The 16532-nt window shown below is 40.1% G+C and overlaps 1 protein-coding gene across 3 annotated transcripts in view; it reads right to left on the bottom strand.

Moving 5' to 3' along the window:
• cadm2a (cell adhesion molecule 2a) overlaps nucleotides 1-16532 on the bottom strand; it is a 633556-nt gene that overhangs the window by 11498 nt on the left and 605526 nt on the right. For 2 of the 3 annotated variants that reach the window (XM_079803774.1, XM_079803775.1), the window contains one exon: nucleotides 14715-14825. The exons of the other annotated variant lie outside the window; for it this stretch is intronic. In XM_079803774.1, the coding sequence (XP_079659900.1) occupies nucleotides 14715-14825 (111 nt within the window). The remainder of the gene's footprint in view (nucleotides 1-14714; nucleotides 14826-16532) is intronic. 3 annotated transcript variants of the gene reach the window in all.

Raw genomic sequence — 16532 nt, 5'->3', positions numbered from 1 at the left:
TTGCAATCGCTGGAGCTGTCAATCAAACAGTGCAAATGAGTTATGATGAAAGCATTTGTGTAGAAATCGAGTTGCAATGACAAGATTGCTGCATTCATGCGCTCAACATGTCTGTGATTGGCTGCCTGCTCATCACTGCAACCTTTCATGCCACAATCTAAATATAATGCCATAGATCTAAACATAATGATACAATCAACACTTTTCACAATTAGTTAACCTTGAGAGCTGTAATAGTAAACACTTGCTTAAAGTTTTCGAGAGTTACACATGTAATACTTAGCTATTTCATATGCAAAGATGTCAGCCAATCACAGCAGTGGGCGTTTACACTGGAGTCTCACAGCAGACACGCCCCTTCAAGAAGAGCATTCAAATCAGAGGGCTAAAGGCCCGTGCACACTGGGACGATTATCCCGCGCGCTTATCGCCAGCGTTTTTCACACTTCACACCCAAGCGATTTTCACTGGTTATGCGCAGAGTGAACGTGCAAATTCAGTAGATGGCACTCCCGGTACGCGAGGTGGTGCTGCGCCACTTTATGCTTCTGACACTCGCTTGTCACAGAAGAAGAAGAAGAGAGACAGTATTTACGTGCTTGCCAAAACCATTCACACACTTTTTGCTAACTGGCAAGCAGCATTAGCAGCTCAACTTCTTCTTTGTCTACTTACTTCCTCTTTGTCGTATCAATGTGTGCTCGGCAAGACCATTTTGTGCGCGAGTGCCACTAAGTCGTGTTTTACTGTAACTTCAGCAGCTCCAGGCACGTGAACAAAAGAGCCGATCTCATTGGTCGGCTAGTTTGTAACGTGTCGCATCAAACATTTGTTTTTCAAAAATGATGCTTTCACGGCTATCGTTTTGGGCGTTGGTGTGCACAGTCACATTGGCGCCCTTTGTTTAGTCACGAGGCGTTAAACATCGGCGATAAACGCATGCGAAAATCGTCCTTTTATTTCTAAATTATGACAATTTTTGATGTAAAAATCATACATCAAAACATAAACTAATGCAGTTCATTACCGCTTTAAAACGTTGGGATATCTTTTGTTTTTATTTCCTTTAGAGAGAGTTGACGCTTTATATTCCTCCCCACAGCCCTTGTGATTTGCACCCTGCACTTGACTTTCTTTTTCTTTTTCTTAGTTTCTCATTTTCTGTCCTTGTGGACTGCACACAGGCTTGACTCATCAGAGCGTCTGTCCGTAAACCTGCATAACAGCGCTTAACGTAGCGAGATCCACCAGCAGAGAAGTGATATGTTTCCTCTCCCCCAGCACACATTATCTTTTAATAAGGCCTGCGACAGTCCTTCCCTTATGATTTAATATTGAAGCACCACACACACATTCCCTTTTTTAATATTCATAATGTCTTTCCCTGGTCCCAGCATTGTGCGGCTCTGGCAAATGTAACAAATTAACGGCAGTGAAACCACAGTGCTCTGATGGTGTGGGATATAAACTCACCAGCGGCACATCCGAGAAGAGGCTTTCAATCCGCTCTGGCTAAACAACGCTGAAAACGGCAAGAGCACCCAGTGCGTGAACCCCTGCGGTCACATGAATTCTTAAAAGAAACAGTTTCAGAAGAGGAACATGCAGGAAGCACTCTTTTAACAAATCCTCGTGGTAGGGGGTTTACGAGGAGGCCTCGGGGGGCAGGAGCAGCAGGGGCGGCCATGTTGCGCTCTTGTCAGGATGACATTTCAAGGTGAGCGTTACCATTAACTCCACATGCTAATTCGGGAGACCGGCACATGCTGTCTAGGAGATTATTGTTACGGTTATCTTGGAGATATTTGTATGAATGCCTTAAAGGCCGACGGTGAGCGTGGGCAGTGTAAAATGGATGTAGGAAAGCGAACGTCAACGCTTCGGTGATCTTCTTTACATTGGTGGGCCATTGAAGGACATTGACAGAGAAAGTGCTGAACTGGAAAGCTTCACCTTCATGGTACAATCGAACACTGGAAATTAACATTTGCAGGACGACTGCAGATGTGCTTCCAAATTGAAAGGCGCAGAAAGATGGTTGGCCTACCGTAAGAATTGTAACGTATCAAAACACCACCCTCGTTCAAACCGCACGAGTCTATGCGGAAAGCAAATTGAATGGAAACCTCCCAATAAATCAGCTAATATGAAAATCCAGCACGAGCTATTCAATGGCATTTATGATTTGATTGCTGTATGCATGATTTGCTCTGACTCTTGGATTCAAATGTTCCACCACAATCAACCAGAAGCAAACCAAATTACGCATAAATTGTAAAATGCAGTGGAATGGAAAGATGGCGTTATTAACCAAATTATGAGTTTAAGTGTGAGCTCATTAGACTTGATTAGAAACTCGGCTGGATATTAAGCTGTTTACCATGAGATACATCAACATTAGTCCTCAGTGTCTGAGAACATCTGCAAACTGGAGTTATTTACAAATTTAAGGCTCAGAAAAAGGTTTATTCATTTCTAATATTTTACGGATTTTTATTTTATACAGTATAAATTGAATTGTTATTATTGTATATATTATTTTATTTAGTATACATTTTAATACAGTATATATTGAAAGGTGATGTTAATTTTTTTAATACTTCTGTCCTATTTAACTTAAAGGTGCTGTATGTAACTTTTTTGACTGTACTAAAGCATACAAATACATAATATGTTTGCAGATATTTAGGAAAATGTTAACATACTGGTTTCTCAGAAAAATACTTCTACAGCCAGTTAAGGTGATGATACATGGGGCAACTTTTTTGAGCAATGTTGCTGGGCAATGTTACAAAGCAATGTTGCTTGGCCACTTTCCCATTGGGAATGGGCAACACATTTCTATCTGGATACTTTAGATCGGTCTTACCTGGTTGCCCGTTGACGGCAACATTGCCTAGTAACAGTGCACTTTGATATGTGCGTTCCGTGTCGGAATGCCTGTTTTTGTTTTGGTCTGTGTGATCCCACCCACTGCCAATTTACCCAATAGTATTTAGACGCCCCAGGTTGCAGTTGGCGAAAAGCACAGCGTATTGCAGCCATGGAAGCCAGCAAACGAACTGGGCCAGAGATCGCAGATTATACCCGACTAAAAAGCCTTGGCATCCATCTAAAAAACTATTAAAATGCAAATAAACGTGCAGTGTAAAGCTTGTTGCATTCCATTGTAAATTGTCGTTCCTGTTGCGTGTCCTCAAAATGGCAACACGCGTTAGTGTCGAGTGTGAGGAGGAGGGGGTGACCGCGTGTCCTCAAAATGGCAACACGCGTTAGTGTCGAGTGTGAGGAGGAGGGGGTGACCGCGGGAGAAACAACTATTTCCAATATTGTACATTTTAACCGTAGTACCCATTTCAACCAGTAACTTTCAATATTACACACTGCAGCTTTAATATGCAGGGATGAATATAAGCCATTTATTGGTATATTGACTCCACCTGGTGTGAGTTTTGGCCGGTTATCTGTTTAAACAGCCAACGGCAAATAGAGGCAGGAAAGTAACAGTGATTATTTTTGCAATTACATTTGGTGATGCTTTAAAATGGCACATAAAATAAAACCATTTAAATTTGTAGGTTTGCACATGCTGTGATGTGATATCAGATATGAGGATTAGTGTTAACATATCTCATGGTAAACATCCTATACTCTTCTATATGATGATTCAAATATGTTTTTGGCTCGCTCTGTGGGTAAAAAGCATTTTTCTCCATTGATGACCATTCAAAAAGCTACATGAGCTGAGAAACTGCCATTGAGACGAATGGGAATGCTAACGGATGGCCTTCTCTAGGTATTATAGACCTTTTTGGAACCCACAAGCCCCAGAAACAGGTCAATAAAACATCCTATAAGTATTTTATGAGTATTTTACGGTCTCTTAAACAATCTAAAAGCATAGCTTTGGCTGATTTCCCAGTTAATGGACTTTTCTGTCTAGGAGGGCATATGAATATTCTGCCTCAGACTTAAAGATCCTATAGTTCTTGTTCTCTTCCTGCATGTACAGGCTCACTTCTCTTCATAACACATCCGCAGCAGTAAAAGCCAGCCAATTAAATTATATTAGAGGTCCCCAGGACTCTGTAAATAAATAAAGATAATTAATGGCTTAATTCACTGTTTTAATAAGTCAATTATTCCCAATTTTCTGCTGAGATAGAACATTTGACAATCGTGTCTAATGGAAAACTGTTACCAGGAAGAAATGGAGGCTGTTGAATTGTGGCCCTCATGGGGCTCCGATCTAGTTTAAACGTTAAACATTAAACATACAAATAAACCATTCCATCCATTCTCTATCCATGCAGAAAAGAAAAAAAAGGCTAAATGCTCATTGGCCATCTTTCACATCCCTTTGCCCAGCACAGCAGCCTTTTAAATGACCCGTGAGTCTTTAGAGGGCTGATTTACATACCGGATGCTCTTGAGAGTTGATCTAAAGCCAAACAGGGGCAAAGGTGACCGCTGAGTTGGTCAGCACGGTTTAATTAGATTTTCAAAACAAATTACAGCTTCTAATTGTGGTTAAAAAAAAACAGGGTCTGGAGAGAGACAGAATGATTGAACCCAAATAGGGTGAACAAAGAAAACAAATACAGGTGTTCTCCACCGAGAGGCACGAGCAGGCAAGATACTGAATGATTTGGAGACTTTACACTGTAACATTCATAATTAGGTCGTCATGCTTCAAACTTGATCTGCAGTGAATGCTGGGAAATGGCGAGAGTGTTCATTTCGGCAAATTAAAGCAGCTCAAGGCTTCTAGAGGATTACTTAAAGTGTCTCCTTTCCACGGAAACTAAATGAATGAAGAGAGTCTTATTCGTAATTCATATTCGGTGGCAGAGTTTAATGATTTTTCTTTTTTCCTTTCCTGTTATATTTTAAATTGTTACCATAAGTCTTCCCTCGACATGACTTAATGTGACAGATCATCAATAACCGTGCTGCGTGACCGAGGGAAAAAGACCTTTGCATTACATTTTAATTCCTCCTGTGTTGTGTCATTTTCAGAAAGGAGAGAAAGGAGGGCGCTCAGGACTCCTATCTCAATATTTAACTGACCCTCCAGGGACACGGCAGCTGAAACAGCTGAAACTTTGACTTATCCATTTAAACAGAGCCGTTTTTTTTGCTGGTGTCCTCTGGCAGCCCCTCGGAGGAAATGCTATTTTATCCTGGAACACACCTTTCTTGAAGTTCAAATCAATAATTCTAAGAATGTTCATTGATATGAGGTCCAAAATCATTTTAATCCTTCTATTGAGAATAAGCAGCCGGATGAGTGATTCCCGAGATGAAATTCTCACTCTGCACTTCTAAAACCCTATTCGGGATTCGTTTTCTGGATATATGTCTCTAAAGTAATTGTCTGTAATGTTTATCGTCAATTCATGCAGTATGAGTAATGTCTGTAGAAATTGCAGAGATGGATTGTGCCCAGGAGCACTGCAAATATTATAACACTTTTAGATATTTCAAAGTGTGGCCCCTCTACTTTTTGGGAAATAATAATTATATTTTAATATAGTTTTGCTGCTGTGCCAAGAAAGAAAATCGCAGTCGCCTACATTTTAAAGACTTTAAAGGTCCCATGGCATGGCATTTTTCTATTATTTTATAATGTTTCCTGAGCTGTACTTATATTGTTAGTATGACTTTTACATCATAAAATGTCATAATTTAGAAATAAAAGGCATTTTTTCTATACTGCTGTTTGCCCTGTGGCTGAATGCCCTGCTTCAAGAGGCGTGTCTGCTGTGAGACTTCAGTAAAAACACCCACTGTTGTGATTGGCTGACATCTTTGCATTTTATATGAGCGGAGGGGGCGTGGTTTATCGAGGCACGAGCAAGCACGAGTCTGCCAGGGAGACGGATGGACCTGAGTTCACTTCACATCAGTTCTCAGCATGTCTGAACTGTTTTAGTTACAGCATATACTTTAGGTTATTAGTCTATTTCTAGTCGGAGGGACTGTCACTCATGTCAGAAAGTTAGTAACTTTAGTAAATTATGGATCAGCGCTGACTGGAGACGCGAACCGTTTAGAACGATTCAGTCCGATTTGGTGAACTGATTCGGTTCACTAAAAAGAACTGGTTCAAAAGAAAGATCGTTCGCGAACCGGACATCACTAATGTATCAGAGACTGAGCTCAGCGATTGCTAACAAAGTTATTTATAGTAACTACTGAGTTATGAGAGCGCTGTCAGTCAGCGCGAGTTTATTGTGTTTGTATCTGAGAGTTCTGAATAAACAGTCACATCGAGTCCGTCTCTTCATCATTATTCTACCAACTTTGTAACACATGCAAAGTACCATTACAGCTGTCGAGATGAACGAGTTAAAAGTAAGTGTTGATAATAGCATTATTTTTAAAATAAAATAAAATAAAAGCGTCAGTGACGCGCGTTGAGTACACAGCGCAAACAAAGACACAACAGCAGTAATCGGATGTAATCCAGTTTATTGTGGGGCTAGGCTGGCTAGCCCGGATATGCTCAAGCTTACCCCCCTTCTGCTTAATCTCACGCCGCGTTTGGTGCCTCCGCTGTGGGCCAGATGCAGTACTGGGGGTCGGGGATGTTGAAGGCCGAGCTTCGGCGTGTGTGAGGTTTATCTCTGCTGATGTTGAGCAGAAACTCATGACTGTATGCACATTTTAGAACCGATAGACGCGACGAGGACGTACAAAAACACTGACTCACAAGATATAAAACACGAAAACACCGTTCTGTCTGGAGAGAGAGAAGCCGCATTGTGTGCACGAATAATAAATAATTAGCTACACATCAGAAATCACTGATCACAGATCAGAAGGAACTGAAAAAAGACTTCTGTTTTCATTTGTACATCCAAACACTGAGAAACTGCCAGCGTTCACTCGTTCACAAGCAATGATGCAATGATCTCTCGACGAGCGTTTGCATGGGCGTGCCAGATTCTCTGGGCGGAGGAAAGGGAGGAAACCGTGCCTGCTTGGACGTCAAACCAGGAGACTTCAGGATTGGCTAGTCTGGCCTGTCATTTTCTCAAAGGCAGAGAAAGACAGCCACAACTCGGTTTTACACCGATCAACATTTCTATCCACTTGGGGACAATATTCAGGCTAGGGGAACTCATATTAATGTTGAAAAACCTCATAAAATGAAAATTTCATGCCATGGGACCTTTAAGACCAAGCAAAGCCTCTGTGTAAGTGGTAATTTACTATGGCTAGCGGTCACTTACCTGCTATTTAGCAAGGACAAATGTTAAGTCACCTAATTAATATTCATGAGCCGAGCTGATAAGGTTTATAATGTGTCCCTCTTACATTTCAGTTGCTACACCCCTGGGTGACGCTTTGCCATCACACATAACTGACCTATCACAAAAAGATTTTGCTGTGGTAATTAATTACAGGGAATAATAAATATGAGTACATACACCATATTGCCAAAAGTTTACACGCCTGCCTTTACATGCACATGAACTTTAAAGGTCCCCTTCTTCGCGATTCCATTGTTCAAACTTTAGTTAGTGTGTAATGTTTCTGTTAGAGCATAAATAATACCTGTAAAATTATAAAGCTCAAAGTTCAATGCCAAGCGAGATATTTTATTTAACAGAAGTTCCCTTTCAAAGCCTACAGCGAACGGCTGGCTTGGACTACATCCTGGTACTTCCTTCTTTAATTACGTCAGTAGAGCAGTAGAACAGACTAACCTCCGCCCACAAAGAAACGCGAAAAAGGGGGCGCGGTCTTGTTGCTGTCCCACGTGGAGAAGCGGACGGTCGCGTGGAGAAAAGGAACTGTTGCGTTGAGTGTGTTTATCGCCATGTCATCGAGACGCTGTTATTTTCATCCAGGAGTCAAATCACCTTTGTTTGGCTTTCCCAGGGATGCTGTAGAGATTATTGAACGCATACATCTCTCCGTTAAGAGGCGTGACCTTTCCAACGTGCGCTAAGCTGCTGTCAAATTACAACACAGGAACCGCTTTCACGTGCGCTAAGCTGTGGTCGAATCACAGCACAGGAACTGCTTGCACAATCAGAACTCGTTACGTATTTCTGAAGGAGGGACTTCATAGCACAAGGAAATCACCAGCCGTTTTTAGGACGGTGAGAACAGCGGTATACAGATAAGTAAATTGTGTGAAAAATACTGTGTTTTTTTACACGCGAAACATGAACACATGTTATATTGCACACTGTAAACACAATCAAAGCTTCAAAAAAACACAAAGAACGGGACCTTTAATGACATCCCATTCTTAATCCGTAGGGTTTAATATGGAGTTGGCCCACCCTTTCCAGCTATAACTGCTTCATCTTTTCTGGGAAGGCTTTCCACAAGGTTTAGGAGTGTGTTTATGGGAATGTTTGACCATTCTTCTAGAAGCACATTTGTGAGGTCAGGCACTGAAGTTAGACTTGAAGGCCTGGCTCACAGTCTCCGCTCTAATTCATCCCAAAGGTGTGCAGGTCAGTCAAGTTCCTCCACACCAAACTCGCTCATCCATGACTTTATGGACCTGGTCATGTTGGAACAGGAAGGGGGCATCTTAAAACTGTTCCCACAAAGTTGGGAGCATGAAATTGTCCAAAATGTCTTGGTTTCTGAAGCATTAAGAGTTCCTTTCACTGGAACTAAGGGGCCAAGCCCAACCCCTGAAAAACAACCCCACACCATAATCCCCTCTCCACCAAACTTTACACTTGGCACATTGCGGTCAGGCAAGTACTGTTCTCCTGGCAACCGCCAAACCCAGACTCGTCCATCGGATTGCCAGACAGAGAAGCTTGATACATCACTCCAGAGAACACATCTCCACTGCTCTAGAGTCCAGTGGCGGCGTGCTTTACACCACTGCATCTGACGCTTTGCATTGCACTTGGTGATGTAAGGCTTGGATGCAGCTGCTCGGCCATGGAAACCCATTCCATTAAGCTCTCTACGCACTGTTATTTCAGTGCACATGATTGTCTTTGCTTAATGCTTTGAACAGCAGCTGCGCTAATCATTTTCCTGTTCTGTTTTATCTCGGGACGCCCATCCCGAGGTAACTAGAGAGTCCGTCAGCTCCAGTCTGGATCCAGCCTCATATAAAGACTGCAGATGACCAACACCTGCGAGGTCTTCAGATGACGCAGCTCTGGATCAACACGCACCCATGCTCATTTCTATATACCCTAATCATTAACAACATGTATTCTTATTTCTGTGCCTTAATTTAATTATTATATTGATTAATAATACATTGTTAGCTAATCTGTGTATATGTGCATTTCTGAAATACATAACGTGGACAAATCACTTTAAATTGTAATGTAGACTCATGCATTTTCTGTGAAGCTGCTTTGAAACGATATGTATTGTGAAAAGCGCTATACAAATAAATTGAATTGAATTGAACTGTTCTTGAGCTAATCTGAAGGCCACACAAAGTTTGGAGGTCTGTAGCTATCGACTGTTCCCAATTGCTTTCACTTTGTTATAATACCACTAACAGTTAACCGTGGAATATTTAGTATTGAGGAAATTTCACAAATTGACTTATTTCACAGGTAATAACTTATTTCACTGAGCTCCTGAGAGCGACCCATTCTTTTACAAATGTTTGTAGAAGCGTTTATATGTCTAGGTGCTTGATTTTATACACCTGTGGCCATGGAAGTGATTGCAACACCTAAATTCAATGATTTGGAGGGGTGCCCCAATACTTTTGGCAGTAGCCTATAGTGTATTTGAGATTAACTAGCAAAATGCATTCAAATTTCAGACTAAATCTAACTAAACTGTTGATATGTGCAAGGCTGTAATTCTATATTGCACTCATAAATAGAAAAGACTTAATGTTCTTAGTGCCTTTTTCTTTTTTAACTGTATTTTTTACAATATACTGCGATTTCTCCCCATCACTTTGCTTCAATCATAAAATTACAGGCTTGTGTACTTTTTGCGTTTTACTGACCAAACGAGAACACAATCCTTTCAATCTCTTTTACATGAGTAACAAATGTCAAACGCATTAAGGAACAATATTAAATAAATTTTAAAGGTTTTTTTTCCCTAGTTATGCCATGCAACATCTTTTCAAAAAGTCACTCTGAGAAGGTAATTTTTTACTTGAACAGGAATGTGCAGTCTATAAAATGTCTCGAAAATCATCAGGGCTTCTCCGTAATATTAATCGCGCTGAATCCGGATAACCCTCGTCTTGCGATTCACACATACGCAGCTACAAGTGTTCACATGACTTGAAGAAATAACTCAAGAAACTAAAACGTGGCACTAATTGGATGAACAAAGCTTTCCAAGGCGGCATGCATTGCTTGCAGACCAGGAACAAAGTGTTGTAACTTGCAAATGATTCTCTGAGGATTGCTCATTTGTTTGCTTCTTACTGGGACTACAGCCCATGAACGAGGCAGTATCCAGACCACAACTGACAGGCCCACGTCTGCCCATTATGCTCCTGTGGCGTGGCCTTGTTGAGTAATTGCTAGATTTCTGGTCAACGCTTCAAGAAACATATGTTCCACTCCACACTGCGAGACTCCTTGCAGGAGGCTAGTACTTTCCAGCCATGTATAACGTGTCTCTTTTGACAAAGGGTCTTGGAGGATTCCACAGTGACCTACAGCGGAAATAATAGGACATAATTCGAAATAATTGTTTTTTTTTTTAAGCCAGCATATTTCAAAGCTTCAAAAACTTCAGTGCTTCCACGATAGGCCCTTCTTTGTTTGTGTCCTGGAGTTAGATCCAATTAAGCCGGGTAATTTTTGGCAGACGCCGGACAAGTTTAAAAAGTTTTGTAATAATTTAGCAAAGCTGCTACGCTTTGTTGTCCTCCCTTTCATTTCCGGCCTTGGCTAATGAACCCAAACCAGACCCTCCCTAAAACAGATAAATTTCTGCGCTTTCCTCTCCCTGTCCAAAGACTAAAGGCATGACCAATCGTTATCCCTGTAAAAGTGTCTCTGTGGGACAATAACACCGCCGGGGTCTACGGCAGGGTGCTTTCATGCTGATTATGAAAAGTGAGCTGTAAATATTTAAAAATTCTCAGCATCCCCAGTACTTTATTCAACCTTTCAGCTTCATAAGGTCACAGCTAATTTGCAAGCCATAAAAACGCATTTGGCAGATTTAACAGGGACGGGAGACGCACTGATGGCATAGTCAGGGCCCCATGTTTCTTTGAGGAAGAGTTATTATTCCCATTAAGCCTGGCAGAACGATGAGGCCAGAAATTCGCTTCTGGTACGCCCCCATTGATCGCAGGCAGGAGAATGAGCTGCTAATGCATTTAGAGAAATAAAATCTGTTAACACTGCAGACGTTCAGCATTACAAGAGAAATTTGCTTCAACGGAAGGCATATGTGTGGTATTTTTTCACAAATAGCCGATTTCATTCTGGTCGAATCTGGATAAAAACACAATGCAGTTAAAGAATAATTTCAGCATAACCTGGTATAAACTGGGATATCCTTAGGAATAGGAACATACTGACAATTAAACTTAATTTTTTTACAAAATCCCATGTTTAGTCCAAGTTATCCTCAAATTTAACCAAGTAAGTGACTTTGTAGATTGGAACCGTAATGTTATCGTGAAACAATACAAACACAGCCATTTTGTTTTTGAGTACAAACTTCTCTCAAAGTTGCACCAACAGGGCTGTACCCCTCACAAGTGGCACAAAAATAGATAGACATTCAAACGACCTTTTGGAGAGTCCAAAGGGATTGCGAAATTTTTTATATACACCTTATAAATCACACTGTCTATATTTAGCTGAAGCATTCATAAACAAGAAACAAAACAGACCCTGATACCCCTGAGACCGGACATCCACTGCAAGGATCTAAAGAACATTTATGTCACATGGTACAGATGTGCCACCAGGCTTGGTGTCTAGGTACCTAACTGATGGAAACCTTTGACCAGATCCTCTTAAGATACATAAACTCCAGGGTAGAGGATAGTTAAGGTGACCAAAGTTCGAATACATATTTACTTACCACCAAAAATTGTCCCAAACCCATATGCTGTTTTGACGTTGTGATATATGACATTTAAGAACCAGTGGCAGGGCTCAACACTCACATTTGCGACTAAAAATAGGTGTGTGCAAACTGTACAATGTATTTAAAATGTGTGCAAAAGTACCCGCAGGTCATAAAAAATCTTAAATATCTTAAATGGTATATCAAACGTCTTAATTATTATTTTAAGAGGCCTTGAATTTGGGAATGGAAAAACGTGAATCGTGATACAGCCTAATGTGATTAAACTTCAAAAGGCTATGATTTCATGAAATAAATGCGAGCAGTAGCACTGCATGTTTCAAAGTCAAAATGCGTTCTACAGTCTTGTGGTTTAGAGCAGTTCGCAATCAATTAATACCATGCATTTATGCCAATATATTGCTTGAAATCTACTGCTGATGAATTATGACAATGTTTACTTTATGGTGTTTATATTATATTATGTGGTAGATGGCTGTAAGAGAGCATCTTTTTGATTGAGCAGCCGGCAAAACATTAACATTTTATTCAATATACTGTATAGATTTGTGTAGTATTGAAGGGTACAATGGGGCTAAAGGCACAAATGTTTCACTCCTTTTCACTACTCCCATAGTGTATGATTGCAGAAAAAAAAAAATATGTTTGTATTGAACATTTATGGAGCAACATATTTTGTGTGAAAATAAATCATAAAAGTTTATTTTGTTTAAAAATCTATGAGGTGGCAAGAGGGGCCTTTTACCCCACATATAGGGTAAAAGGCTAACCAGCATGGGGCAATAGGCACACAGTAGGGGCTTTTGCACTGGAGGAACCTTTTCATAGTCCCTAGAACTATTGGCGGAGGAACCCGGATTTTGGTGTGTTCGCACCACAGGAACTAGGAATGATTTTAGTTCTAGGAACTCCTTTTGGGGGGACTAATTTAGCTCCTGCTTCAGAGTAGGGTCTAACCCAGCACAATAGGAACTATCAGTGTCGTAAGTGTACACTGATTGGCCGAACGCACGCGAAACACCAGCACCCGCCATTTAAAAAAAAGTTGTGTACACACAGATTATAGCCTATATATATTTACTCCAGAAACTAACTCTAAGGACATGAAAAACAGTGATAGATGGACCTCTCAACCTTTACAGCAACTATGAGGAGACCAAGGTAAACATGATTATGTATTTCTGCCCAGCGACATTGGACATCAGCCACATGGCAAACGCTAATACTTTTTCATATACTGTCTACTTTCTTTGTATAACATTTCTATCTAATAACATATTAGACAGGACTGTTAATACTAATGAAGATGGAGAACGTGAGAGTTGTGTGCTCAGGCTCTGGCATTATCAACGCCGTCAAAATAAAGGTCTGCCGCACCGTCAAAATAAAAGTCCCTTCAGAGTTCCTACTGGTGGTGCGAATGCAACCAGGACAACGGCCCTAGGGAAACTTTTAGTTCTTTGGGAACCTCCCTGGTGGTCAGTTCCTAGAACTACCCGGTACGAAAGCCCCAAGTATTGATACAAATATGTTAGCTAAAATAATATGTTTTTAATAATTAAAATGAACACTTGTTCAAAACAATCACTTTTGCAATATTTTCTGTTTAGTTTGATAAATAAAATAATGAATTTATGTTCAATAAATAGGCTGTCATTAACACATGGAAACGACAGAAACAAAATAATTTTTAAAAATGATAGATTTTGAAAGCATTGAAGGAGATCCCATAATTTAATATGGATTTTCAGTAGTAACAATAAATTATATTTTATTACATGATATGATGTATTTTTTTAAATATGATGGTTTCATTATAAATATGGTGATTATCTCTACTTAATATATCATATTTACCATCTGAATCTAACCATGTCATGTCAACAAATGGAAAAATCAGTCAGCTATTTATTATCATGTTAAAATTTGTGCCTTTCGCCCCAACAGCAGGGGCGCCTTTTACCCCAAAATACCATACTTTTACATATTCTTCTGTTATTGAAAAACTGTTGCTTTAATAACCTTGAACAAAACTGAAAATCATTAAATATTCAGTAATTTTAGCGATTCTAATTTGCTACTTGAATCTACAACATTTGAAGAAAACATCAAATATTAGGTAAAATTAGCGCAGACTCAATTAAGGATCAGCCAAATTTCAACATGCATCTTCAAAAGTGGATGTTTTGGAAAGTGCTGGGCAAGTTTAAGGCGTCTAAACAACTTTTTAAGAGTTTCAGCAAAAGGGGGCAACAGAGAAAGCTCTTCTGTAAAGATTCTTAAATTCTCCTTTTGTGTTCAATGGTAAAAAAAAAAACAGCATACAGGTTTGAAACGACCCTAGCGTGAATAAACAATGACTAATTGTTGATTCATACCTTTAATAAGATTTGTTGAAACATTATAAAGACACAAAGGGCTCAAGCTGCATGTGACAGTTGAGATGCTAGAAATCATAGTTAGAACACAAGTGAATGAAAGAGATGGGAAATAAACAAGGACACACAAAGGTGCAGAGTGACTGTAGGGTGCAAAAACACTCCTCTCCAGACGTCCTTGGAGCTGCAGAATTGAGTCAGAGGAAACCAGCTTGGGGAGAAGAAAGAGAGCCATAGGCATGGAGAGGAAAGAGAGTGAGGGAGACGAGGAGGATAAGGAGGAAGGGCAGTGGGGTTGTACAGTACCTCTGTTACCGGTGACAGCAGAATTGAGATTCTTGGAGTCTAAGGGACCTGTAGTGTCTGGGAGGGTGGGTGCAGGGGAGTTTGTGGATGGTGACGGTGTGGTGGGGGCATCTGTCGTATACGCAACAACAAAAAACAATGACAACAAACATGTAAACAGAAAGGGACGGACAAAAGACAAACAACAATGACAAGGGGGAAGAAAACATTACCAAAACAATGGAACAAATGAAACACAATAGTTGTTTGCTGACAAAATGCAAATAAAAACGGATGGGTTTAATTTAATAATGCACACATGAATAAACTATGGAAAAAACAGCATGTACAGCACACCTGACATTCCAGAAATGTATGTCTTTCTTTATGATGTTTATGGATAGTGGGTTTGGTTTGTGTATAATATATCAAGCCATTCTAGACGATAGCAAAATGACAGTTTTGCTCACAAAACGGTAGAAAAAGCAAGCCTTACGCAGAGAGAAAAGCATCAATATTTGATGAACTATCAAAAGCGGTCCGCACTGCTGAAATGCTGGATAAAATGTGGAGAACAATCACCATAACAAGCCTTTTGCTCCTAATAATATATCCTTATATCAGGGCAGCTAAGAGCTAGATATTAAGCATCTTTAAAAATGTAAAAGAGCAGATGCTACTAAAAAAACTGATCAGTCTACACCTGCCATTAAACATGTGCTATTTTATCATATTGTATCTGGATATTTAGCTTACACATTGCCTTTCACTGAGTCTCTATTGTGAATGGATAGAGATCTGATCACACTTAAAGGGATAGTTCAACCCAAAATGAAAATTACTCCATGATTTACTCACCCTCAAGCCATCCTCGGTGTATATGACATTCCTCTTTCAGACGAATACAATTAGAGTTCTATCAAAAAAAGGCCTGGCTAATCCAAGCTTTATAACGGCAGTGAATGTGAACCCAAAATGTGCCCAAAGAAGTGCATCCATCCATTATAAAAGTAATCCACACGGCTCCGGGGGGTTAATAAAGGCCTTCTGAAGTGGTCTGGAAGAAGCTAGATATTTTACTTTATAAGGTTTTAATGGATATTTTTCTTACACAAACGCATCGCTTTGCTTCAGAAGGCCTACGGAGCCGTGTGGAGTATGTTCATAATGGACGGTTGCACTTTTTTGGGCTTCAAATTGTGGGTTCCCATTCACTGCCATAATAAATCTTGGATTAGCCAGGACATTTTTTTAATATAACTCTGATTGTATTCGTCTGAAAGAAGAATGTCATATACACGGCTTAAGGGTAAGTAAATCATGGGGCAATTTTAATTTTTGGGTGAACTATCCCTTTAATTGCAATATATAAGTAAAGGGGGCCAGGCTAAAATGTGTTTACGTAAAAGCAAACTTCACTCATAATCTCATAATTTCAAGGTGCAGTTTAATTTGAGTGATTTATGCTTTTAAAACAGCAGGCATCATTTAAGCCTCTTGAATGTGATTCTGGTTCAACAATCAGTGTAATTCTGGCAGCCGTTTTGCATTCATAAAGCATGTTTAGTGCAGTGATCGGGACAGGAGAGGAGAGTTGGGCTCAAGTTGATAAGCTAAATCACCAGTCTGCCTTCATACTAATGGACTCAAGCAGACAAGCAGAGTAATCCAACTGATAGCTCAAAATTGCACAGCACCTACCAGCTCTGGCTAACTAGAAATTAGACAGTGCACAGGTTCCATGGGCAGACATTAGTAAACAGCAGCTCACGGCTAGACTTGTGCAATCTCTGTGAAAATGTAAGTAATGTGAAACTCAAGGCGTTGCTAGGCTGTTGC

The sequence above is a fragment of the Gobio gobio genome (assembly GCF_949357685.1).
Source record: "Gobio gobio genome assembly, chromosome: 22".
In the NCBI taxonomy this organism is placed as follows: domain Eukaryota; kingdom Metazoa; phylum Chordata; class Actinopteri; order Cypriniformes; family Gobionidae; genus Gobio; species Gobio gobio.
This window is presented reverse-complemented; position numbering and strand designations above follow the sequence as displayed.